The 27,502-nt window shown below is 40.9% G+C and overlaps 1 protein-coding gene across 4 annotated transcripts in view; it reads left to right on the top strand.

Annotated features, from left to right (window-relative positions):
• LOC308669961 (protein farnesyltransferase subunit beta-like) overlaps positions 1-26,968 on the top strand; it is a 41,320-nt gene extending 14,352 nt beyond the window's left edge. For 2 of the 4 annotated variants that reach the window (XM_081331031.1, XM_081331030.1), the window contains exons 2-12: positions 4,970-5,034; positions 8,735-8,807; positions 9,815-9,906; positions 13,243-13,389; positions 15,019-15,102; positions 15,895-15,981; positions 16,124-16,253; positions 17,856-17,988; positions 18,949-19,060; positions 20,213-20,327; positions 23,222-26,046. In XM_081331031.1, the coding sequence (XP_081187157.1) occupies positions 4,970-5,034; positions 8,735-8,807; positions 9,815-9,906; positions 13,243-13,389; positions 15,019-15,102; positions 15,895-15,981; positions 16,124-16,253; positions 17,856-17,988; positions 18,949-19,060; positions 20,213-20,327; positions 23,222-23,329 (1,146 nt within the window). In that variant the 3' untranslated portion in view covers positions 23,330-26,046. Of the gene's footprint in view, positions 1-4,969; positions 5,035-8,734; positions 8,808-9,814; positions 9,907-13,242; positions 13,390-15,018; positions 15,103-15,894; positions 15,982-16,123; positions 16,254-17,855; positions 17,989-18,948; positions 19,061-20,212; positions 20,328-23,221; positions 26,047-26,080 lie in introns of those variants that run through there. The other 2 variants (XR_014026891.1, XM_081331032.1) reach the window with 2 other exon arrangements.
• The last annotated feature ends 534 nt before the right edge of the window (positions 26,969-27,502 follow it).

Genomic DNA, 27,502 nt, shown 5'->3' with positions numbered 1-27,502 from the left:
ACTCTGTTGCTTGCCTTTTCTTAAAGGTAACATAACTGCTTCATAGCAGTTACATCAATAAATCAGTGCAAAAAAAATCCTTTTGATGTGTTTTAAGTATAGAAGATTTATTGTGTTGTATACTGTACTTTTGTAGCCCACAAAAGCTTTTATAACACAATAAGTCTATTGATCTTACAAGATTCTTTGTGCACTTGTTATAACAGACCAGCATAGCTGTCCTTCTAGATTAGTCTGTTCCAGAAAATAAATAAAACATGTTAAATAACAGTGTCTTGTGAAACCTTACAAATGAACCACTTTATTATCAAAAGCTTTAACAGGTCATAGACCATCTCATTAGATACATGAAATATAATGGGAAAGAAGTATTTTGCATACAAATACACTTAATTTTGCTGTCGTACATATATACTACACATACTGTTTTAAAAGGTTTTGTAACTGATAGAAATTTAGAATGGGCAAAAGATTCTAATTTATTTTCAACTATATTAATGTCCTTTTCTTTTTTTGTAAAGTATACATTATTCCATGTTCAGAGTATCTTTTGGGTAATAAAATCTAGTTTGGTGGTGATATTATAATAGTTTGTTCCTGAAGACTTTTCAAGCTTGAGAATGGAGTTGGAAGTTAAAATTAGAGCACTTATGTTTGGCACATACGAGCTCTCATTCATTTGTGGAATTAAGCAGGGTTAGGGAAGGTATATAACAGTGAGGACGAACCTTTTAGAGACTGAGTGCCCAAACCGCAACCCAAACCCCACTTATGTATCGTTGGGTGCCGGGTAGATGTGGCCCATTGGGTGGGAGTGGCCTATTGGGTGGACATGGCCCATTGGGTGGGCATGGCTGCGGTGGTAATGGCAGACTGGGTGGGACTAAAAAGTTCAATCAATCAATTCCAACTTTACGAGATCTTTCCCCCTCCCCCCCCAAGAAGTTGAAATTGACTGAACTTTTTTTTTTGCACACAGTGGTGGAGGCCTAAAGCAAAAAGGTTTTATAAAACCCAGCTGAAGGCCTAGGGCTGGGGCAATGGCACGCGTGCCCACAGAGAAGGCTCTGTGTGCCACAAGTTCGCCACCATGGGTATAGAACATCTGGACTGCACTGCTGTTAGGTGCTGATTAGTAAGCTTAGCTCTCACCATTCTAGTACCAACAAATTCTTTGGAACTGCAAAATCAGAGAAATGCAATTTTTGCACACCTAAGAAGCAGCAGACTGAGGGCAAACGTATGCTGGACAGATGGGTAAATGGACTCATGCTTTTAAAGACTATGTTAAAAACCTGAGTTGGTAGATCTGAGTCCTAATATTATTTCTGTATTAATCCCAAAGGAAGCAGAAGTCCTTGAATTTAAGATGATTCTCCTCATGAAAAAAGAAAAGATTAGAGAACAGAAATTGGTTAACGTATTTTTTGCAAATTTAAATTTATTCTGCTGTTTAAAAGATGCACAATCTCAACCTTGGAATCTGTATTCATAGAGAAACTTGAAGCAGCCAAGCATCTTTCTTAAATCCCTGAAGAGAAACATGTTTAAGTCAGGATACACATAGCTGTCAAAACAATTCTGTATTATCCAGTATGTTTGGATTCCATGGCCTACAGCTGAGTTTAGTTGCTCTTGTTGCCCTTCTCTGGAGGCCAGAATGACAATTGGATTTGAGATTTGTTGCTAGAAGCCTGAGATATTTCTGAGGTAGAATCACTGTCATCATTCCAGGAGATCATTCCATGAAAGAAGAGAATATTTTTTAAAAAAAATTAAGGCAAGAAATTACTCCAAGGCAAACCTGTAGAGAGAAATGTGAACAGAGCATTTGTTTAATTGGACACAATTAAGACCAGTTGGAGAATGCAATTTGAGCTTTCCCAGAAGATATATATTGCTTGAACTGGCAACGGACACTCATAAATATTTTTGTAGGTTTTGGCTAACCTGTGTTTGGGAAAGCAAGGCTGGCTATTATTTTAAGCAATGAAAATTGGGATGTGCATATCTCTGTATGGCTTTTGCGTGCCCTAATTGTGAAGCCTTTCATAATCTATATCATCCAAGTTTTGAATGGCATGTTTTCTCTCCTATCTATTTACCATTTCTCTACTCCGGTCAGTCAGTGCAGTAAGGAACAACTTGAGGAACAGGCAGAAGAGCTGCAATTAAGACAATGGTCAGATAAAAAAAATCTGTGTCCAGGGGAGAAATGTAATTTATATTTATATATATTTATATTTATTAAATTTTTATACCACCCTTCTCCCGAAGGACTCAGGGCGGTGTACAGGGCAATAAATATTAAAAATGAAGTACAAAAGTTAAAAAAACAATTAAATATTATGCCCGATATGAACAGTAATTAAAACCATATTAAAAACCCAGCCCTTAACCCATCAAACCAGGCCGGATTGCTCAAATAAATAAGTTTTCAGATCCCGCTGGAAGGAGCGAAGGTCGGGGGCCATCCGGAGTTCGACCGGCAAGCGTTTCCACAGGTCTGGCGCGCCCACAGAGAACGCCCTCCCCCTAGGTGCCACCAATTGACATTCTTTGATTGGAGGCACCCTGAGGAGGCCCTCTCTATGGGAGCGCACTGGACGGAGGGAGGTTGACGCCGGCCGCAGGTGTTGCCGTAGGTAATCTGGACCCATGCCATGTAGGGCTTTGTAAATCATTACCAACACCTTGAATCTCCCCCGGAGGACAACCGGCAGCCAATGCAGCTCGCGGAGCAAAGGTGTAACATGGGAGTATCGGGAGACTCCCAAGACAACTCGCGCGGCTGCATTCTGCACCAGTTGGAGCCTCCGAGTGGTCTTCAAGGGCAGCCCCATGTAGAGAGCATTACAGTAGTCCAGACGAGAGGTCACGAGCGCATGAGTGACTGTACGCAAGGCATCCCGGTCCAGATAGGGCCGCAACTGGCGCACCAGGCGAATCTGGGCAAAGGCCCCCCTAGTCACAGCTCCAATATGCTCTCCTAAAGAGAGCTGTGAGTCTAGGAGGACCCCCAAGTTGCGCGCCCTATCTACGGGGGGTAATAGCTCACTCCCCATGGCAAGAGATGGAGTAATCTGAATTTCCCGGGATGCCGGCACAAACAGCCACTCAGTCTTGTCAGAGTTGAGTCGAAGCCTGTTCCTCCCCATCCAGACCCGGACCGCCTCCAGGCAACGGGACATCACGTCGAGGGCATCACTGGGGTGGTTTGGGGTCGAAATAAAAAGCTGGATATCATCGGCGTACTGATGATACCCAACTGCAAAGCCACGAATGATCTCTCCCAGCGGCTTCATATAGATGTTGGAGAGGCGAGAGGACCGAATTTGAGAAAGTGTCTCAGACATGTTCCTCCCAAATTCTCACAAATATAAAGGGGTGGGGGAATGGGATGCATTCAGACTTGCAAGATTCTGTTATTATCAACTTATGGTAAAAGTAGTAATAGCTATTGTGTCTTTGGTTTCTCAGTTTGGTTTACTTTGGAGAGCTGACATTGAGTTTCCCCTGCTCTGTTTCTCTAACCCCATGTTATGCATCTCAGAGAGCTTAGATCCCAATGTCCAACAGTTTTTTTCCATTAGAAACTTCATAGGTATTTTTTTAACCATTCACCAAGAACTAGAATTACAGAATTTTTGAAAAATTCTGGAGCCTTGTAATAGAATATAAATAACGTGCCTCTTTGATTGCTCATCTCATTTCCTCTTTTAGGCTCTAGATCAGGGGTGTCAAACTCGCAACATCACATGACATGTTGCGATGTACTGTGACTTTTTTTTGCCATTGCCGGCAATGGGATGGGCACGGTTTCGCTATGATGCATCCGGCCCCGCAGCCCAGCAGTTTCACACCCTTGCTCTAGATTTTAATTTTGGTGATCACCTACCATAAAGTGCTTTTCACCAGCAGAACAGCTAGCATATGATTCAGTAATATGTATGATATTGTAACGTGTGCTGTGGCCAATTTGGTCTAGTGATTAAGGCACCAAGTTAGAAAGCAAGAGACCATGAGTTCAAGTCCTGTTTTAGCCATGAAAGCCAGCTGGGTGACCTTGGGCCAGTCACTCTGTCTCAGCCCAACCCACCTCCCAGGGTTACTGTTGGGAAAATAAGGGGAGGAAGGTATGTTGATGTGATTGCTGCCTTGAATTATTTATAAAAATAATGGTGAGATACAAATAAATAAAAAAAATATTAACTACCATGTTGAGGGGATGCCAGCAAACTTGTTCAGTAGAGGCAAGAAAACCCACTGGCAACTAGCTGCTCTGGAGCCTCTTTAGTTTGCTGTGGAAGGACTTCTTTGTAAGTTTGCTCTGTTGAACAACCAATGATATAATAGAAATTCCAAAAATTGAACTTCTTTGCCCCTTTCTAAAGGAACAATAGATTGCGTCATTATTATTAGTTTGAAGAGTCATTTGTTCTGCTTGAGTTGAGAGCATTCTTCAGTTAATGTTTCTAGCTGCTACCAATGTTACTATTAATATTTTAAATATCTTCTGCCATTATATTCAAGTAAAATATATGCTGTGTAACGCATTTTAGTGCTCCTATAGAATTTACTGCTAGCATTTTTTCTGCTGTTGTGTTCCACAGTGGAGATGAGACATCATAGGGTTCCTCAAATAGTTTGATCCTGGAAGTATTAATGAAGATTATGGAAGGCCATGTTGACACCAGCGCAGCAGCGGACCAGCGTGAAAAGTGTCTTCTGCACCAGTGGAGAGGAGTTTGGAGTACAAAAGACTTTTCCTGGGTGCATTCAAAATCATTAAAGCACTTAATGAGATGTTATGCTATGACATCATTGTATTGCAATATGAAGGCTGACCTCCTTTGGAGCTCACTCTGCGCACATTAGAGAATTTCACATAAAAATTTCTGTGCTAATTTTGGTGCTTTCTTTTTCCATGTTTTCTGCGAATCTTCTCTGTCCCCTTGGCATGCTGCAGACAAAAGTGGAGGATATCGTTCAAGAGGTTTTTGATGTTTACAAGAGAAATCATCATGACACCCAGTAAGTTATTGTATTCATGTTCTTTTTCTTCTGTATACAGTTAAAAAAAAACACACCTAAACTGTAAGGGATTTTGGGTCCTGAATTGTGCTGGCTTGCTTATCTGTTTAGAGCAGGGGTAGGCAACCTCGGCTCTTTTATGACTCATGGACTTCAACTCCCAGAATTCCAGAGTCAGCTCAGGAATTCTGGGAGTTGAAGTCCATGAGTCATAAAAGAGCCGAGGTTGCCTACCCCTGGTTTAGAGGGATTTGTTCCTTTCATAGCAATTTCCTGCACTTATTTTCATACCTGCAGGTTATCTCCCAACCCTACGACGGCCCTTGTGGAGGAAGAATGCAAGTGGGGGCAATCATGGGGCAGATGGGAAAGGTTTCTATGTTTGCTTATCTAAATATTCAAGCATATACAAGTGTATGCAGCTTTAATGCCCACTTGTGGAATATTGTACGGCGTTCCATTCATTAGACCTTAGAGAAATATCATGAAGTCATCCCTGTTGTTTTTGTGTTGGATGACATTCTGCTGTTCTGAATGGGAGCTTTTCTTCCAATGCAAATAACAGAGGGGAGGGGAGGAAACCCCACTCCGTAGTTTCCCCGTCCTCTTCTCTATCTCTTTTCCAGTGCTGTTTCTTATACGTTTTAAACCTTTACATAGTTAGGAATTGTGGCTTTCCCCCTCCCCCCCGCCCATTCCCCCTCCCCCCTAGGAACAGACAAAATAAAAAGCATATGAAATCATGCACTTCACTGACTTTTTTTGGGGGGGGGGTCATTTTGGCTTTACACATGTACGTACTTTTCTTGGTCTTTATATTATTATTTGAAATCTTCGCTCTGTAGGAATCTTTTTTCTAGAAGACCTTTGCCTGAACCACAGTATTACTTTGACCCACCTTTCAGTGACCTGCCCATTACGTTCATGTGTCTCTTTCAATCGCGTACGGTGCATTCAGAAAGTATTCAGACCCCCTTCGCTTTTGTCAATGTTGTTATGCTGCAGCCTGATTCTACAGCTGTTGAAATTCATTTTTTTCTCTCATTAATCTACACTCAGTACTCCATAATGACAAAGTGAACAAACACAGAATTTTAGAAATGTCTTTAAATTTATCCGTGTTTCCATAGACACTCAAGAGACAAAGGCTATAACACAGCAAGCCACACTGGAAAGTAGCAGGAAATAACCTCTTAACTATAGTGCTGTTGTGATTAGGTGTTGTGGCCAAATGGATAGACCCATCAGTTTAGGCCTTTTTCTGGTGCATGTTACTTATAGAACTCTGGGCCACAATGGTTGTTATTTTAGATATGTTTTGAAGGAGTAATAGACAAATGTCAGTGGATTCATGCTAGAGTAACTGTGACTGGAGCCTTTATGTTCAGTGCCCCTCAGTTGAGGTACTAAGAAGGTAGCTACTAGCTCCACACAACTCCTTAGTTTTCAGGAATAACAAATCCTGTTAAAGATTAAGATGGACCTGTGCAGCCTTCATGCTGCATGGCAAATGTGTTTTATTGTTTGTATTATATCTTGGGAATTGCTTTTCAAAAGAAAGGGGAAAAACACTAGAATGGGCTGATAGCAAAGATCTCTGTGCATCTAATTAGAGGTCAGGAGAGTGATATCTGCAGTATGTACGTATGTATCTATGTACAGTATATACCTTGTTTCCTCAAAAATAAGACATGGTCTTATTTTTTTTTCCTCCAAAAGAAGAGCAGATCTTACTTTTGGGGGATGTCTTATTTTTTTCCTGGCACTTGCCTTGCCTTGCCGCACCAACAGCCCAATCCAGTAGGAGCCTGAGTGGCCACTGGCCCGTTTCTGTAGCTGCTTGCAGCAGGAGGCCACGTAGCCCACTGTGCCGTGCCACTGAAACGAGGCAAGATGATGGGGGAGGGGGTGGAGCTGCCCCAAGCACCTCATAGGTGCCCAAACATTTTTCGCCCAGAGGGAGATTGTAAGCTTCATCTGCTTGCAAATGGAGCAGTTGGAAACCGAGGGATTCACTTTGTTTCCAACCACCCCATTTGCAAGCCGACAAAGCTTCCAGTCTCAATCATTTTTCCGTCCGGGCAAAATGTGTTTGGGTGTCTATGGGGCGCTTGGAAACCAAGTGATTTGCTCCATTTTCAAATGCCCCATAGGCGCCCAAACACTTTTCGCCCAGACAGAGAAATGATGGAGACTGGAAACTGGGGTGGTTGGTTTCCAACTGCCCCATTTGCAAGCAAATGAAGCTTCCAGTCTCCCTCTGGATGAAAAGTGTGCAGCGTGTTCAGATCGCCTGCCTCTTCCCTCACCTCTGCCTCCACTCTGGACTTACCTGTGCTGCTCTAAGGGGCCAGTGGGCTGCAGCTACTGCCGGTCATCAATGACCCCTGCACACTCGCCGCCGCTTGTGCTGGCTACACCTACCTCCCCGGGCTTATTTTTGGGGTAGGGCTTATATTAGGCCCACCCCAAAAAATCAGGCTAAGATTATTTCCAGGGTGGGTCTTATTTTCAGGGAAACACGGTGTATATATGTCCGTGTATTATTAAATTTGTATGCCACCCGTCTTACTGTCTAGTGACCCAGGGTGGCTTACAACATAGAAACAGCACTAATTGCTCCAAGCCAATTGGCAAAGCCAGGTTTTTAGGCCCTTTTGGAAGGCCAAGTGGGTGGGGCCAGATCTCATCTCATCTCAAGGGGCACTTTGAAGCCATGAGCCACAGCAGAAAAGGCTGTTCTTCTGAACCCAGCCATACAGTTCCTTCTGCTGGTGGGGGTGGGGGCCAATTCCATTCGGACTAGACAGTTCCTCAGGTAGCCTAAACCCATGCCATAATGGCTTTAAAGGTAATAAATAATACTTTGGATTGAACCCAAAACCAATCGGTAACCAGTGCAGCTCATGCAAAAGCAGTGTTACATGGGCCACTCTAGAAGCCCCTAAAACGTCCACACAGTTGCATACTTTGCCAGCTATAGCTTCTGAATATTATTCAAGGATAGTCCCATGTAGAATTCATTGCAGTAGTCCAAACGCGAGATGACCAGGGAATAAGTGAATGTATTTAACTGGCTGCCATTTCAATTTTAAGATACCAAAACTATGCTTGTAAATGTGCTTGTAGTAACCTGAAAAGACTGCTTACTTCTGGTCTGAGCAGAGATTTGGATGCTGAGCAGAATGCTCATTATATGGATCTTGGTTTGATCTAACATAGCATTAAGTGTATTGTGAGGGCATTTGCACATAAAGACAAGCCATATGGCTATGACTGATTAGTGTAGTAGTATATGCTGTTCAGATTGGATCCCTTAGCTTCTTCCTCAAAAGAGTACAGTTAACAAACATGGATAACTATCACAACATGCTCAGTGTGATGTATGAGCCGGAGGCCAGACTTATTCCAGTAAGAATAAGAACAGATTCTTGATTTAAATCCAAACTTGTTTTGCTTGTTCATAGAAAGATTAAGTTACCTGTGTATTGGTAAGCCAGGATTCATTTTGTGTGAGGTGGCCTGGTAGTTGCTGAAAGAGCACATCCATAAATACAAACACAGCACATTCCATATATTTCTGGAAAATACAGGTTATTCTTTATCTTTTTAATTAGTTGAATGACAAGCAAGTCTGTTCATCGCTCAGATGGTACTCCATAAGTTTGCTAAACTGTATATGTTTTGCTCAATCGATCAGGTATGTTTTGCAACAAGAAAAACATTTCCACTACTTGAAGAGAGGACTCAGGCAATTGACAGATGCCTATGAGGTAATTTCTGCAATTTGAACCAAATGTATACTTTTTTCCTTATTTATTATGTTTCTAGTTTGTTGGTTTCTAATCACAGATTTGGCCATGGGCTGTATTGTCCTTGGTGTTTTCCTTGTTCTTTTCTTCTGCCTTTACTATTTCTCAGGAACCTGAATATTAAGTGGGTTAGAGGAAGACAGATTAAGTTCTGTTGGCTGGCCTTGTTCCCTTTTAGCTCCTTCAGCTAGAGGACCAACTCCCTCTAGGATTCCAAGCTTTATTGCAGTTTAGTATTGTTGCTCCTAGAAAAACCGTGGAATTCGAGGAGTTACAGTCTCAGCACATCTCTAGAGCACCAGACTGAAGGGAAGCTCCATGGATTAACTATTAACTATTTAACTGCTTTGTCTGGACAGTAAGAAATAAAAAGAGAGGTTACCTTGAGGATACTGCTAAACAAATCACAATGATTTTTTTTAGTGTTGTTGTACTTCTGTTCTGATTAATCTTCTACACAAAATTGTCCCTCATTTGAGGCAAATGTACTACTTGTCAACGCTGCTAACATTGGATGTTTTTGCATTGACAACAGATGGAGATGCAGCTATTTTCTTCTTTTTGCTTTTAGAGTTAGATGATGCTGGGGAGGGGGGAAATGTGCATGAGAGTCTAGCTAGACGTAATAACACTGAACCTAGCCTGAGAACCAAGGTTGTTGAAATAAAAGATGCTAAAGAATTGGCGGGCTGGAGAGCTGGAGGGGAAGCCCGGGCTTTAAACTAGTTGGGGAATGTGATTTATGACTGTTAACTGGAGGAGGGAATTGTGCTTTGATACTATGTGCTCAGGGGAGGGGAAGTCAGATTTTGGTTTGATTATGTTAATGCCGATGCTATGCTACTCAAATAAAGATTCTTTAAGGTAAACAATGCCTCAAAGTTCTTTGAAGAGTTTCATCTGTGGGAACCATGACACTACTGCTTGTTCTGTGAGATTTGAACAAATGTAGCTTTCTTCTTTTGTAGTGTCTGGATGCCAGCCGCCCATGGCTGTGCTATTGGATCCTGCACAGCCTGGAGCTCTTGGGGGAACCAATCCCAGATTCAGTAGCATCAGAGTAAGTTTGATTTCATCAGATGTACTCTTTCTTTAGTATTATGAGGACATTGTACACTATGTGCTATAGCAACAGAGGATAACTCCTCCTAGTTTGAAGATTGATTTCCTTAAAAGCTTCTAGTCCTTATTGAAGATTTTAAAAAATACTGCAGTTAACCTCTACTGAAGAAATCAAGAGAACTTTGACCAGGGCTTTGAATTTTGTGCTTCTATAATTCTGTTTTCCAATAAGCTACTCAATAAAGTTACCTGAATTAAAATTAGAAAGAGTCTGGAGGCACTTTTTCTGATTAACTCATTGTATTAAAAGGCATAAGCTTTCATGAGCTGCAGTTCCATTCATTAGACGGAAAGAATGACTAGACCAGTGATGGCAAACCTTTTAGAGACCGAGTGCCCAAACTGCAGCCCAAAATCCACTTATTTGTCATCGGGTGTCGGGTGGGCATGGCCCATTGGGTGGGTATGGCCATTTGGATGGGTGTGGCCCATTGGGTGGGCTTGGCTGCGGTGGTAACGGCAGACTGGGTGGGACTAAAAAGTTCAATCAATCAATTCCAACTTTGCCAGATCTTTTTTTTTTCCCGCAAGAAGTTGAAATTGAATCGATTGAACCTTTTTTTTTTGCACACAGCAGTGGAGGCCTAAAGCGAAATTTTTTTATAAAATCCAGTTGAAGGCCTAGGACTGGGGCAACGGTGCGCGTGCCCACAGAGAGGGCTCTGCGTGCCAGCTGTGGCACGCGTGCCATAGGTTCGCCACCACTGGACTAGACTGATGTAGGATTTTAATTGGGATGAGGTTTGGCGTGAAGAAGACAGAGTGATTATGCAGAAGCAGGATATATGTAAGACACGTTACTGGTATCTTATCAGTAAACAATTGTATTAAAAGTTAAAACTCAGTTCACATAGGAGAAATAACTGATAAGTGTAATATGAAGTGGAGCTCTGTTCTACTACATTTTAACATTTCTGTGGCCAAAAATGACTACAGACACTGATATTCTGAAATCTTCCATCAGCTAGGCAGAGCACCTGACTTTCTGAGTTAACATCCCATTATCCATGCATCAGGTGTCCCAGATTATTTTAAAAAATACAGCAGTGCATTGTCTCATTCATTTTGCTCCAACAATAATGTCTTAAAATTTGTTCTTGAGTGGAAGCTTTTAGTACTTTTTGTGATGGGCTTAGATAATGGTGGTAGCAATGGTGTTATGTAGAGAAAAGCTGATGGGGAGAGCAGATTTGCAAGGTATGGGGAGAGGCACATCAAATACTATTTTTCCTCCCAAGCAACTGTCAGATATGCCACATTTCTGACAAAGAAAAGTTCTGCAGTTTACAAGAAGAAAAGGGAGAAAAAACCTGAATCACTCTTTGGAGACATGTACTCATCTCTTATATTTTGTGTTTAAAAGTATTGCAGTCCTACAGACTACTTAACAAGTATAGCAAAAGTACAATTGTTATTATATTATACATTAAAGCTGATAAAGATTGCCTGCCTGAGATCCAAAGCAAGGAGGCAAGATTTTCTCACTTGACTGGTGGATTGTTAAGTCCACTTCATACAAATGGTAGAGCTTTCTTCTCTCTTTTCTCTAGTCCTTCTCAAAATCTGCCCTGGAAGGGTCCACCAATCATTTTCGACAGATTTTTGAGGACCCTAGAGCAGGCATGTCAAACACAAGGCCCGGGGGCCGGATCCGGCCCGTGGTTTCATGTGGCCCGTGAAGCCATCCTGGAAACAGTGAGGGAACGGCCCCCACTGCCTTGGCCCTGGCCCAGAGACCCTCCTTCTGCCAGAGACCCTCAGATCTGTCCCACTCCTGCCCGGGCCCACATAGGCACCCTTGATGCAAATGATGTAGAGCTGGCCATGCCCACCCAGTAGGCCATACGCACTCTGGCCACGCCCACCCAGTAGGCCACGCCCACCCAGACCATATCCACCCGGCCCCTTGAGGGCAACCGCAATGCTGATGCAGCCCACAATGAAATTGAGTTTGACACCCCTGCCCTAGAGCTCTAGAAAGAGGCGGACATTTCCCATCCCTCAGTGCTGCTCATATGTTCAGTCCCATCACCATTAGAATCCTTTAGCAGTATTGTATACTGTACCTAAAACCTTGATACATGAGAAGACTGATAAGAACCATGAATTTAAAGGGTAAAGATGCTCTTGAGTTGATTTTGACTCCCGGAAACTATAATCACACAGTTTCCTTGGCAAACTTATGGAAATGGTTTCCCACTGCCTTCTCTGGGATGCATTTTTCAGTTTCTCAATCTTTCAGTGGCCCTGGAATTCCTAGGAAATTTCCCCCACCTCCCACCCCCACTACAATTCAAGGTTAACTTGCTTAGCTTCATAGGTCAGCCATGTTTGACCAGCTACTGCAGCCTATCAAGGCTGTGGCTGCATTTGGTCAATAATTAAACTGGTTTAATATGATGAGGATGAGTCATCTTAAGCTTTGGGTGTATACCTCATCTCTTCTTCACTGGAATTGTTTTAAAGTAACTGCAACTTGTGTGGTCTGGGTCCTAAATTATGGTTAATTTTAATTTCATGAACTCTGCTAAGAAATTGGGTCTATTTTGACAAACTATAATTAAGGCAGTTTAATTTATAGGATTATTACTTGTTGAAACCTGATTAGATCACAGCAAGTGATAAGGTTGCTCTGAATAATTAAGAGAAAAAGTTCAGAAATCGTATTTGACCAGAATGAAACCATAGTGGAAATCATGCAGTTAGCTAAGTAATCTTGATGAGAGACAATCTTTGAGCAGATATTTTGGTTCTTGAATCTCTGTACATCTCTCCTGTAGGAGCTCAAGATAGTTCTTCTACATTTTTTTCCTCTGGTTTCCTCTTTCTGCAGATTTTTTTCCCCTCCTGTAGAAGGCAAAAAATATATAGTTTGAAGAGAAACCAAAATGTTCCCCTCCTTATGCAATTGGGGATCTTTTCCTGCATTTGAGTTTCAGGAGAAACTGTAAAGCAACCATAAGCTGCAGTGTCCAAGTGGTGTCTCAGTTGTGTTTTTTTTTGGATTTGATACAATCAATTGAAAATACTAGTCAGTGGAATATAGTGGCATGGGCATGATGTTAAAATAAAAGTTCTGGTTTCCCCCCCCCCTCATTTACCTTATGATGGAGATATATGACAGAAGGGAGACATCTGGAAAAGTCTTGAATAATAGCTGTTTTCAGAAATAGGTGTACTGGAGAGAGTTATAGCAAAACTGAACTATTAAGAAAACTTAGCATTTGCTGCTTGTTACAGATTAGCTTTGCTTTTGCCTTTCCTTGGTGTGTAGTGTGTGCCAATTCCTGAGCCGCTGTCAGAGCCCAAATGGAGGCTTTGGAGGAGGACCAGGCCAACATCCGCACCTTGCTCCAACGTATGCAGCTGTGAATGCACTGTGTATTATTGGCACTGAAGAGGCATACAGTGTTATCAACAGGTAAAATCATAGCTCAGAAGGGGATCCGAGAGATTGTTAGTTCCATTCAGGATACAAGATGTCTAAAGTATCCCTAAGAGATGCTACTATGCTTCCAGACTTCCATATTTCACTTAATGCAGGGGAAATGACAACTGGTTGAGCGAGCAAGAAACTGTTTTCTCTTACAGACTTTGCCAACAGATGCTGTTTGGCAACTAGAGCCCATCCCATTGCTTTCATTACTGTTGTTTACATTCCTTCCCGCCCTTTTTTCTATTAGACTAGTTGTAGCCCAAATTGGCTCTTGAGACTTATAGGTTATGACGAACAGTGGGAAACAAACGGAAAGCAGTGCCTCTCCACGTGTTTTCGAATTACGTGGGTGAAGTCCCTACTGCAGGGTGATGCAGCACATTCTAGCCTGGCCTGCTATCTGATTCTATCATTCTGTTGTTTAATCTAAATCAATTGAGAGTCAAAAACATTATCATTTTTCTCCAATTGCCAGAGAACTACTATCTGATATACTAGGTTCACTTTTCTTCTAAAAAGAACAGCAGAAACCTCCCCTCCCCCCCGATCTATGTGGTGCCATCATATGGCTTGATCCATCGCTATTTATTTCTTCCACTGCCTTTGTACAATCTCCCCACAGTGGAGTTTGGAGAAATATCGATCAGTTCTATTGGTAGAATATTTATTTACGTGCACATTAAACAGACTTGTCAAGAACACATTCATGTTAGGAACAGTTAATCTTCAAGGCGTAACTCTGAGAAGATACACATGGCATTGCTCAGAAAGGTATAAAATGATGCTCTTTAGCACAGGTTGGAGAAAGGAAGAGAAATACCGATAGTCCTCGACTTATGACCACATTTGAGCCCAAAATTTCCATTGCTAAGGAAGGCAGTTGTTAAGTGAGTTTTGCCCCATTTTACGATCTTTGTTGCCACAGTTACTAAGTGAATCACTGCAGTTGTTAAGTTAGCAAGTTCACGGTTAAGTGAATCTGGCTTTCCCATTGGCTTTTTCTCATCAGAAGGTTACAAAAGGTGACCCTGGGTTACTTCAACCATCGTAAATAGCCGCCATTTGCAAAGTGTCAAATTTTGATCACATGACCATGAGGATGCTGCAATGGTCATAAGTATAAAAAAATGGTCATAGGTCACTTTTTTGTGGTGTTGTAATTTCAGTCACTAGATGAGTGGTTGTAAGTTGGGGACTATCTGTAGCCATTCCTAGGATCACAGTTGGGCCCTAAAATAAATGAGCCTATGAGTTGTAAGGAGAGAAAATGTGTATGGACCTGATTCAGTGCTCAGAATTGGCCTTTGTTGATATGTCCTATAACAGAGAGTATATGCAAAGATATAGTATTACAGCACCTGGGGTGGTGGTGGTAAGAAGGTAGCTGTTGTGAAGGATCTAGGTATTTTGCAGGAAATGAAAACTCTGCCTTAGGCAGTGATGATGAGGGCCCCTTGTTCTGCAGGGGGGCACGTTATGGGGTGGTTGCCATCCAAAAAGTGAAAAAGAGTTGATGTGGAGAGATTCTGAACCATTCTTGCTACTTTGATTTTCTCCTAATTGGGATAAATATTCCTGAAGTTCCTCACCTTATCAGCTGCTTCTCATTTTCAGAGAGAAGCTTCTGGAATACCTGCATTCTCTGAAGCAACCTGATGGCTCCTTCATCATGCACCTAGGGGGAGAAGTTGATGTCCGGTACGTCGAAAACTTTCCATGCATTGCTTTCTCAAAATGCAAATCAGGAGCGGTTAGTTACTGGGAGGTTTCTCCTGAAGGGCATTTAACATTCTGCACAAGTTGGTAATGACATGGCTAGACGTAAAGTAAGAGACTGAGGCCTTGGCTACTGCTCTACGGAAACACCCTCAGTAAGGGTAAACAGTGCTGTTTTGCCGTGACTGTAATTCAAATGAGCTCAATGCTGCTGTGAAAAAAAAAAAGCACACATGCTCAGGTTTTATCTTGGTACAGCAAATTGAAGAAAGAAAGCACTTTTAAAACAGAATTGTGGTTTATGCTATTCAGTGTGGAAAACCAATAAAAGATTGCATATTTGTTTAAGACTATAACTTCTTTGGACCTTCCCCTCCATGAGATTTTGAGGGATAGATATAAGAGAGGCCTCTCTGTCTTAATATCAGTATCCAGACAGTATGTTTTGTAATCATAAATGTAAATTAAATTACCAGTTGGTTAAGCTTGATGAAGAGAAAGGGTGATGTAAATCTCCTGTCAGCAGAGAGTTGCCATCTTTATCCACTTCTCTCTCCTTCCCTCTACCCAAAGCTATTTCATTGCATGTATGCTTTTTTGAGAGTGGAGGAATTGGTAAAAGTTCTTTTTATGATACATGTTATTTTTCAATAGCATCCTGAGTGTGTCGTAAATACTGTAGTGTAATATAGGATTTCTTACTTACAACAGTAGAGCCATATATATTCTTTCTCCACCTATAGCTTTTAAATATTCTTTTCATTTAAATCATAGGAGTGCCTATTGTGCTGCATCCGTAGCTTCCCTTACCAACATTATTACACAGTCTCTCTTTGAAAAAACTGCAGAATGGATTGCAAGGTAAGAACCCCCTAGTTTGCAATCTAACAGACTTAGACTGTTGTAAGCTTCCAAAATGAGGAAAAGAAGATAAACGCTAATCTTATTTTCTATCTTGGAACAAGAATACAGCCCCTGCTTTTGTGTTTTAATTTTGAATTAGATGTCAGAATTGGGAGGGCGGGATCGGTGGCATCCCCGGGATGGAAGCCCATGGAGGATATACGTTTTGTGGACTGGCAGCCTTGGTCATTCTCAAAAATGAACAAGTCTTGAATTTGAAAAGTTTATTAGTAAGTAACCATTTGTCGGATTTGCTTATCTATTTCATGCTATTCAAAGAACAGAAGAGAAATCAAATGTATCTGAATTACAGTTTCATAATTTTTATTAAAATGTCCTCAGATATAAAACAAAGTACTAATATAAACTAAATTTAAGGAAAAGAAGAAATAAGTAAAGGGGAAAAGTGAGAAAATCAAACTGAAACAAGAAAAGAAAAATATATAAAGGAGTGACTCCATATCTCCTTTACAGCAGTTACAAGTAAATCTGCACACTTGTCTCTTTAAAATTACATCATATTTCCCCATTATTCAACCCTTTTAAATTAGCAAATCCATAAGTCATCAGATCACCTTTTTTCCATCTTTACTGTCTCTCCGTTGTGGGTATCGCACTGTTTTTCCATCTTTGTGCATATGATAAGCCTTCTGCAGTCACCATATCCAAACCAGTCTTCTGTAGGTCTTTCCTAATTGGCTATCCATAAGTCCCAGTCTATATTGCAGTTTCAAAAATAAATGATGGGTCTAATTCATAATTAATTCATTGCTAATAGGCTTCCCGTTTAACCCTGGCCTGCCTTTCCCTTTTTTAGTTTATCTTTTACTACTGCCCAACTCTAGTACTTGGACATCCCTGTCATATTACAAAATTGCATAATTGGGCTTGCATTGTGTAAATATTTCTTCTGGATAAACGGTCTGACATTGCTTCTTATGTTTCAAATCTCTGTCTAATCCATAACTCTGTAAAAATATTTTACTAGTTTAGTACCCAAATTCTCAGTCTTCCTCCTTCGAATCAATCGTCCCCGGCTTGTCCCAGCACTAAGAGTGCTGGCTGTGATGATGGGATCTGTATTCAGCATACCATTGTAGAAGATTGCTTTAGCAAAGATGTGTGTGAATTTCATGTCAGCATTTCAGTTAAGTTTTATATGCAACATTTGGTATTTATTTAGTACTGCAAATTTTATTTCACTCAGTTTCATAAAGACTCAGAGCATCTTTCCAAACTTATTAGATATTATTTTAGATAGATAATGTTATTGTGTTATTAAAAATAAGAATAACAAAACATATCACAACAGTAAAAATATTAACAGTGAGTGTTCCTGTCCATTATCACTCTGGGGAAAACCACTCCTATCCATTATTGGGTGGGGAATATTTGCTATACCATTATTTCTCAATGGCTTTCCTGGATAGCAACTCTACTATGTCATAATAGTGTTAAATAAAATTATTTGTAGTATGTTGATTGAGTAGTCTATTTTTTGTTTTCTTCTTTCAGTTTCATAACTAAGGGTGGCCACCTTGGTACATGGTTGAAATAAGGTTGTATTAAACTGAAGGGGAAATAAAAAATATGCAAATGTCTGTGACACTCTAAGTTGGGTCTATTGTAGAGGTCTCCAAACTTGTCCACTTTTAAGACTTGTGGACTTCAACTCCCAGAATTCCCTAGCCAGCATGGCTGGCTGGGGAATTCTGGGAGTTGAAGTCCACAAGACTTAAAGTGGACACGTTTGGAGAACCCTGGTCTATTGTGTGTAACAGCTTCTCTGATTGCGGTGGCCAAGAGTGATGATTGCTTGCTTTCTCTGCCAGCACTGGGTTACAAGCCGCCAGATGCGTTTTGAAGGAGGGTTTCAGGGTCGTTGTAATAAGCTGGTGGATGGCTGCTACTCATTCTGGCAGGCCGGTTTACTGCCTCTCCTACATCGAGCTTTGCATGCCAAAGGTAAGTTTGAACTTCAAAATGTTGCCCATGCGTTCCCCACTGGGCACACTTATTTCTTCTTTGGAGCAGACTAGTATGCTGGAGTTCAGTGAAAGCTCAAGAATGAAGAACACAGAATAATCTTAGCTTTGGCATTCTGATTTTGTAGCAACTGAGAAATACTCTTCTTTCAACTTCACAATAAGGCTAGAAAGCATGTAATGAAACAGACCCCTGACAGGCAAAAGATCAGAAACGCCTGAAAAATATCATGTCTGGCAAAGTACATTTTTAGCTCTGTCTCTTTTCCAACCTGTCTCTTGTTTAGTACTCTTTTGGGTCTAATTATTTCCTTAGCAACTGGATCCTTCAGTTGTCTTTGCAGCACATCGTACGACTGGTGGATGATCTATTGAGTATTTATAACTGGAAAGGCTAGAGGACAAAAGCAGCAGCTGCCAGCAACTGCTAGAAACTTAGTTCTTGCCTGCGGAATCTCCTTAAAAGTTCAATAGGATGAAATAGAAAAACTCAGGAGGTGCCATCTTGGTTGTGATTAAGTGAACCGGATTTGCTACAACTCAGACTTATAAGTGGGCCATGAGGACATTCTCAACCTGGTGTCTTTCTCATGTTGGGCTACAGCTCCAAGCCTGGCTGGGCACAATAAATGTTGGAGTCCATTGTATCTGAGTAGCTTTACCTAACCTGTCTTCCAAAACAGTTTTGACTCCCAAAATTGTCAGCAATGGCTGCGTTGACTAGAAAAATCTGAAGAGCTGAACTTAAAACTCTTGGTTAGTGTTCAGGTTTGGGAAGGGTGAATCTAGACAATAATAAGATAGGAAATACAGTTCTCCAATAGGGTCATGCTATAGAACTAAACTTGAATCAATATATTCCCTTTGTATATTCCCATTAGCATGGTGTGCAGGAGCTATTGTCAACTGTTTCTCTGTATTGATGTGGTGTTTCTCTTAGGTGATCCTGCTCTCAGTATGACACACTGGATGTTTGACCAACAAGCCCTTCAAGAGTACATCTTGTTGTGTTGCCAATGTCCTGCAGGAGGTCTTTTAGACAAGCCAGGAAAGTGAGTAACTTCTAGTACTGGATAACTCTTGATGGGCATCTTTCTTGCTATTGGAAATGATGAAGTTGGAATTCTCAAAAACGGCTGGTACTTAAGGATGGAACTTAAAAGCCCTTTGCATAATAGAGAGACATTAAAATGATAGGCAGAGAAGGCGTCTTGGAAAGCTAGAGTTGGGGAGGAACTGGCATCAGAATCTGAATTGGGGAATTTGGATAATCTGCATTGAAACGTACAGCTTCCATGCTTTTTTGTCAAGAGCAGCAAAATTCAGCAATCCGTTTAATTAAGTTAGCTTAAGTTGACATAATTCTGCTTTAACTTGACAGGAGAAATAGCTCATCCCAAACTTACTGGCAACCCTGTTTAACTCGACCAAGCTTTAAAGCCACTTCCCACCTCCCACTTGCCTTGGGTTCTATTGTGAAGATAAATGTAGCCAGATTAATATATGCATTGGAGGTCGGAAAGACTTGAGAAGTGAAAGCTAAAGACTCTGAGGAGATGGAATTCTACCATCATCCTTCAGATCTTTCTGCCTTTCTTTGGGATACCCATGGACTTAATGCGAGGTGCAGGTAGTCCTTGACTTAGAATAGTTCACTTAGTGACCATTCAAAGTTACAATGCCATTGAAAAAGTGACTTATGACTGTTTTTCACAGTTACAACCTTTCCAGCATTCCCAGGATTCTGTGGTCAAAATTCAGATGTTTGGCAACTGGTTCATATTTATGACCGTTGCTGTATCCCAAAATCATGTAATCACTTTCTGCAACCTTCTGACAAGCAAAGTAATGGGGAACTGAGTTAACAACTGGGTTACTAACTTATCAACTGCAGCAATTCACTTAACAACTGAGGCAAGGAAGGTTGTAAAATGGGGCAAAATTCACATAACAAATGTCTGATTTAACAACAGAAATTTTGGGCTCAATTGTGGTTGTAAGTTGAGAACTACCTGTATTGAAGATGAGACCAAGGGCCTGTCCCCACCTTGAGTCTTATTCTAGCTAGAGTTTGCCTGTTGGCTTGATTTTCTACATATTCTGTTCCTAATTTCAAAAATGAACTCTGCATAAAAGCACGTCCGTGTAGCATTAAAAACTCTCCAGTTTCTGTTATCTCAACCTTGTGTGTGATTCCCATCCAGGTCTCGAGATTTTTACCATACATGTTACTGCCTGAGTGGGTTATCGATAGCACAGCATTTTGGCAGTGGAGATCTTTTACATGAAGTTGTGCTAGGAGTGCCAGAGAACCGTCTGGTAAGCTCTCTCTCAACTGGACTTGATATCTATGCACGTACAAGCCCAGGATTTTTTTTATTATTATTATTATTATTATTATTATTATTATTATTATTATTATTATTATTATTATTATTATTATTATTATTATTATTATTATTATTATTATTATTATTTTTCAAGCCTCCTAGCAGAGCTTTCTTAATTATAATCGTGTGCAGGTATCAGGGACCTTGATGTGAGTTAAAATCAGGCTGTTGCAATGTACCAAACCATAATGTGGCTTGTAAACCACAGTTTAATGTTATATGTGTACAAACCAGGATAGGTGGCTTAGTGATGTTAAAACATGTGGCTTGGTGCAAGATAAGAACCCCAATATGTAACAATATATATAAACTGATACTCTTGTGAGGCAACTTTTAGACATCAGTGGGGATGAGGCAAAATCGGAATACTGGTATGTTGTGTGGGGCAAGTGTCTCCTCGTTTCCCTTCCACAGCCATGTCTACAAGCTCAGTCCCAGCTGACTCTAGCATCAACAAGATTGAAGGTACCACTCTTCCTGCATCAGCAGAGTCCCTGCCTCTTACACATTAGGTTAGAAATCCCTCAATGTTCCACAAATGAGGGACCTTAATTTTACTGCAATTAAAGTCCCATCAGAAATCTGGCATAATTTTTTCTTTGCTGGAGAGCATCTGTTCCTCGGCAGATAACAGCAGTAAATGCCACGCAGGCAATGGACAGAACCATAGGAATTAGTTTTTAACAACCAAAATCAAAGCAAGCATTATGAAATACATTTGGAAAAAACATGCAGCACATCCTTAATCTTGCAGTTTGAGGCAACGGTATTTAGTGGCTGAAATGAAAGAAGAAACATTTCAAAGATTTAGGCTAGCTGGCTTTGGTGAAAATTTGGTAAGAAGAGGAACCATACAGGTAGTTGTCAAGTTACAATGGTTCATTTAGAGACCGTTGTAAGTTACAACGGCACTGAAAAAAGTGATCTATGACTGTTTTCCCACACTTATGACTGTTGCAGCATCCCCATGGTCACACAATTATAATGCAGACATTTGGCAACTGGTTCATGATGGTTGCAATGTCCCAGAGACATACCAACACTTTTGTGACCTTCTGACAAGGAAAGTCAGTGGGGAAGCCAGATTCACTTAACAATCGTTTTGCTGACTTAACAACTGCAGTGATTTACGTAAACTCTGGGGCAGAATTCACTTAACAACTACCTTGCTTAGCAACAGAAATTTTGGGTTCAATTGTGGTCGAAGTCAAGGACTCCCTGGATTCAAGGTATAATGAATGAATGAGCCTTTATTATCAAAGTACAACATGTGTACAGTGAGATTGGCTGAGCATCCCTTCGTGCCCCCACCCCCACCAAAACTCACAGTGACAACAAACCCACCATCTCGTTACACCATGTGAGCTAATTGCACAACACACCGGCTTCACAAGTCAATCATACTTAGTTATTTCCCGTTCAGGAGCCTGACAGCCCATGGATAGAAGCTGTTCTTCAGCCTGTTGGTATGGCTGGCTATACTTCTGTATCTCCTACCCAATGGTAAGAGAGTAAAGAGGTACTGACCAGGGTGTGAGTTGTCCCTGAGAATTTTTCTCACTCTTCCAAGGCAGTGAGCCCTGGCGATGACATCCAGTGGTGTCAGGGGACAGCCCATGATGTTTTGTGCTGTGCTCGCCACCCTCTGTAACATCTTCCTATCCGCGGCTATCAGACCAGCATACCAAACCACAATACAGTGCGAGAGGAGGCTCTCTATAGTAGAAGATACTTGTGAGACTTTTGGGCCTTCTGCCTATATTTTTTCAGGCCTTGAGCTTTCAACCATCACTTAGAAGCTGATACTGATGTGCCATGTGGAGCACATCCAATATCTCTTTTGGTTCTTGTCTTCTTTATTTACTGTATCTCTCGTTCCTCTTCTGGAGAAACATTTCATGATGGTAATATTTTGGAAAAAAAATCCTTTGAGATATTTAGGTGCTAACGTTAGTTACAAGTGATGCCATGCTCATCCTCTTCAGAGCTCACGGAGGCTTACATGAGGTCACCTCTAGGTTTATCCCTTCATCCTCACATAGTTTCCAACTTGGTAACCAGAAGGAAAAATCTTCCCCACCAGCCAGATGGCAAGCAGAGGAGTTTGCTGAACCTTGCTATTTCTTTGTGTAGAGATAGGCAAGCAAGCGTTGTTGACATAGCCAAAGGAATGTCTCTTTTTTTTCAATACTATACCTTGAAAACAGCTTAAGGATATTGATTCACTTAAAACTGAGCCTCACAATACATTATTCAGTGGTCAGAGCAAAGTTGAGGCAATTTTCTGATGGTCCAGAATTGAGGCTTCGGGACTTAACATATAGGGAGGACAATTTGTTTAACTTATTACTCAAAGTTACAACAGTGCTGAAAAAAGTTACAGTTGGCCCTTGTACTTATTATCGCAGTGCCTCATGGTCACAAGATCATGATCTGGGTGCTTGACAACTAGCTCACATTTACATGTTTGCAGCATCCTGGGGACATGTAATTGCCATTTGGGACCTTCTCAGGAGGCTCCCAACAAACAAAGCCTATAATGGAAACTTAAAGACCATAGCAAAAAAAGGTCATAAACTGGGTCAGACTCGCTTAATGACTGCCTGAACTCAATTGTGATATAAGTCAAGGACTCCCTGTAGCTCTGTGGCCAAGCTTTTATCAAGCAAAATGAAATGCATCTGCTCGACTGAATGTCCTATATAGCATATTTAAATGTCCAGATCTGGGTTCTTCTTCTTTTGGTTTGTTTGTTATGAGAACTACCAACAGCCAGCAGAATTGTGGTTAATTCTTTTTTTACTTTCCTTCATTCCCAAACAGCAGCCAACCCATCCTGTCTACAACATCTCCCCTGGCAAAGTGATGCAAGCTGTGATGCACTTCCTGAAAAAGCCAATTCCAAGTAGAGAAGAGACTTTTACTAACTGAGCCTTTCCGCTGCCCTTAGAGAGACTCGGCAGTGTACTGTCCTGATGTTCGGCGCATAACGCTGCATACCATCTTGGCTGATGTGGGACTGAGCCATGAAGCTAACTTCCTTGGGCTCTACTTTGTGTGTGTATGTGTCTTTTGAGAGAGCTTTGCTAGCCATACCAAAAATATACCAGTTTTTTAGAGTGGAATAACTGATTGGCTGTGTGATGGTGTATGGTTGGTCATGCTGGGTGCTCACTTATGCAGGAAGGCCTCTCATTAAGGAGCAGCTTTGTTTTTGAAACAATGCAGCATGTTGTTATCGTAAGCATCTGGCAAAGCAGCTCTGTTGTTTCATTTGCACTATGCTAAGCATCATGGGGGTGGGAAGAAGGGGCGTGTGTGTGTGTGTGTGTGTGTGTGTGTGTGTGTGCAGCTTCATCATCAGCTGCATACTGGCTTGGCCAGAGATGGTACATTGATCTCCTGTTCTGGCAGTTTCTTTATCTGGCTATTTACATTCCCTGAGGAATTCTAAACATTTCTAGCCAGAAGAGGAGTTTTGCAGCTATTGGATATATCAGGAGAAAGAAAACCAAGCAAGATGGTGTGTGCATATCTTCACTATGTAGTTCTATATCACATGTTGGACCACACTGGGAAACCGTGATCTTGAACATTGTTAATAAAAGGTCTCTTTCTGCCTAGAGCAAAAAGACTCATAGGAATGCTTGGTGCAAGACTTTATTTTCCTTTTTAATTGCCTGTCCAGGGATGGGATTGATAATACAATGATGTTTATGCATTTTATAAGATATATACAGTATATGTATGTACGTGTGCCTGTGCATGTGTATATAATATATATACATACATACACATACATACATACATACATACACAGTACATTCAGAAAGTATTCAGACCCCCTTCACTTTTGTCAATTTTGTTATACTAAAGCCTAATTCTACAGTTTTTTACATTCGTTTTTTCCTCATTAATCTACACTCAGTACACCATAATGACAAAGTAAAAACAGAATTTTAGAAATGTCTATAAATTTATTAAAAACAAAAAACTGAAATATCACATTGACATACATATTCACACCCTTTGCAACAATACTTGAAATTTAGCTCCAGTGTCTTCCATTTCTCTTGCTCATTGCTAACATGTTTCCACACCTAGATTGGAGTCCACCTGTGGTGAATTAAATTGATTGGATATGATTTGGAAAGGCACACACCCCTCTATGGAAAGCCTCATAGCTGACAATATGCTCTGTAGCAGAGCAAAAGCCATGAGGTCACAGGAACTGCCTGCATTGCTCAGAGACAGGATTATTGCAAGGCACAGATCTGAGAAAGACTACAATAAAATTTCTGCTACACTGAAGATTCCTAAGAGTTCAGTGGCCTCTATAATTCTCAAATGGAAGAAGTGTGGCACAACCCTGAGTCTTCCAAGAGCTGGTTCCCCAGGCAAACTGAGCAATCGGGGGGAGAAGGACCTTAGTAAGAGAGGTGGCCAAGAACCTGATGGTCACTCTGACTGAGCTCCAGAGATCCTGTGTGGAGATGGGACAGAGTTCCAGAAGGACAATCATCACTGCAACCCTCCACCAATCTGGACTTTATAGCAGAGCGGCTAGACAGAAGCCTCTCCTCAGTGCAAAACACACAAAACCCCTCTTGGAGTTTGCAAAAGGTCTGAAAGACTCTCAGACTGTGAGGAAGAAGATTCTCTGGTCTGATGAAACCAAGATTGAACTGTTTGGCCTCAATTCTAAATATGTCTGGAGGAAACCAGGCACTGCTCATCACTTGCCCAATAGCCCGACAGTGAAGCATGGTGGGAACATCATGCTGTGGGGGTGTTTTCAGCAGCTGGGGCTGGGAAACTAGTCAAGGTTGAGGGAAAGCTGAATGGACTAAAGTAAGGGATATACTCAGGACCTCAGACTGGGCCGAAGGTTCACTTTCCAACATGACAATGATCCTAAGCACACAGCCAAGATAACAGGAGTGGCTTAGGGACAGTTCTGTGAATGTCCTAGAGTGGCCCAGCCAGAGCCCTGACTTGAACCCTATTGGAACATCTCTGGAGGGACCTGAAAATGGCTGTCCACTGACAGTCACATCCAAACTGACTGAGCTTGAGAGGATTTGCAAAGAAGAATGGCAGAAAATTCCCCAAGCCAGGTGTACAAAGCTGCTTGTGTCATACCCAAAAAGATTCGAGGCTATAATTTCTGCTAAAGATGCTTCAACAAAGTACTAAGTGAAGGGTCTAAATATGCCAATGTGATATTTCAGTTTTTCCTTTTAGTAAATTTACAAACATTTCTAAAATTCTGTTTTCACTTTGTCATTATGGGGTAGATTAATGAGAAAAAAATGAATATCAACAACTAGAATCAGGATGCAGCATAACAAAATTGACAAAAATGAAGAGAGTCTGAATACTTTATAAATGCACTGCATATACACTAATTCCTTTCTTATTATTTGTACAGTTGTGACTGTTAATAAAATTCTTCACAGTAAATGTGTTTTAATTCAGAAGGCTGCCTGAAAGCCCTTTTAGTGCTGGGTTATACATTAAGAAAATAATTACATTTAGTCGTCTTGGGATTATATTTTTGTCCTACATGGTAGGAACAGGCGAATATTCCACCTGTATTAAAATATCATCTCATATGTCATTGGAACTTTCAGTCAACTTACCTGCATTCTAGGTTAAACTGTATTATATATTTTTTTCTAGTGGCTCCCATTGAACTTTTGCAAATGATTAAAAAAAGCCCTACATGGCTTAGGCCCGGGATACTTGCGAGACCACCTGCTGCCAATGTCAACCTCCCATCGCCCGGTTCACTCCCACAGAGTCGGCTTCCTCAGGGTACCATCGGCCAGGCAATGCCGGCTGCCGACCCCCAGGGGGAGAACCTTCTCTGTGGGCGCGCCGACCCTCTGGAATGAACTGCCTTCAGAGCTGTGGACGGCCCCAACCTTCGATCCTTCCGCTGTGACCTGAAGACATGGCTGTTCCACCAAGCGGGCCTGGACTGATCATGGTTTTTAAATTTGGTTTTTATTGGCTTAAATCGTCCTTTATTTCTTTATTTTGTTTAATTCTTTTTTAATCTTTTTATTCTATGTTTTTTTAATTTTTTATTGTTGTGAGCCGCCCTGAGTCCTTAGGGAGAAGGGCGGCATATAAATTTAATTAATATAATAATAATAATAATAATAATAATAATAATAATAATAATAATAATAATAATAATAATAATAATAATAATAATTTTCTTCTTGTATATGAACAGCAGCATATATGCTGCTGCTGGCTTTGATGGTTAGATTAAGCTTAGGTTGGTTTGGTAGAATTCTGCTTCTCAAGAAGAGTCCTACAGCACAAATACATTTTGTATAAATATAACACTATGGAAGATTGATGTGAAGGAGCTGGAGCATGAAGAATTGTTTTCTGCAACAACCAGTAGAAACCACATAATATCGTCTTCTGTTTAGGTGTTCTTCAGGTATGGACTGTACATGTTAATTCATGGCATTCTGTGCGATGGATATGCTTGCTAGGATTTAAAAATTCATCTCTACATCTAGAAGGCACTTAGGTGAGGGAAAGTTACCGTAATCTACATTTGGATGGACAGAATCCTATGGTTTCTCTAATGTTGGAATTGCAATAAATGAAAGGTGAAAAAGGTACATGCCTTTGAAAGCAGGAAAGATTGTTGATCTGGAATGGAACAAAATCTGAGACATCATTTATTTCCCCCTTTATTGGGAGCAAAAAGCAGAAAAAATGTAAACACTCATATTTCTGATTTAACAGCATAAGAATGGGGGGGAAAGGAGAAGTAGATTTAACAATGTGAAAATGTTGACTTTTTAAATCTCTTAAATTACCGTACTATCTTCTATATCTGTAAGGATATGCTTGAAAACAGTTGTTTTGTGAAATCTCTAAAGATAAGCAAATTCTGGGCAGCTGGAAAGGGTAAGTTTGAAGCATCAGTAAATATATCCCTCTTCATAATTGGGAAAAGTAAATGATTCTAAACAACTGCATGCTGTATGTCTATGCATGCAGATTTTCTTTATTTGTATAATCCAGGATGCAGGAATTCAGCTTTTTGGATACCAACTTAATTTTGAGTGGCAA

The sequence above is a fragment of the Vipera berus genome (assembly GCF_964194415.1).
Source record: "Vipera berus genome assembly, chromosome: 1".
NCBI classification, from domain to species: Eukaryota; Metazoa; Chordata; class Lepidosauria; order Squamata; family Viperidae; genus Vipera; species Vipera berus.
This window is presented reverse-complemented; position numbering and strand designations above follow the sequence as displayed.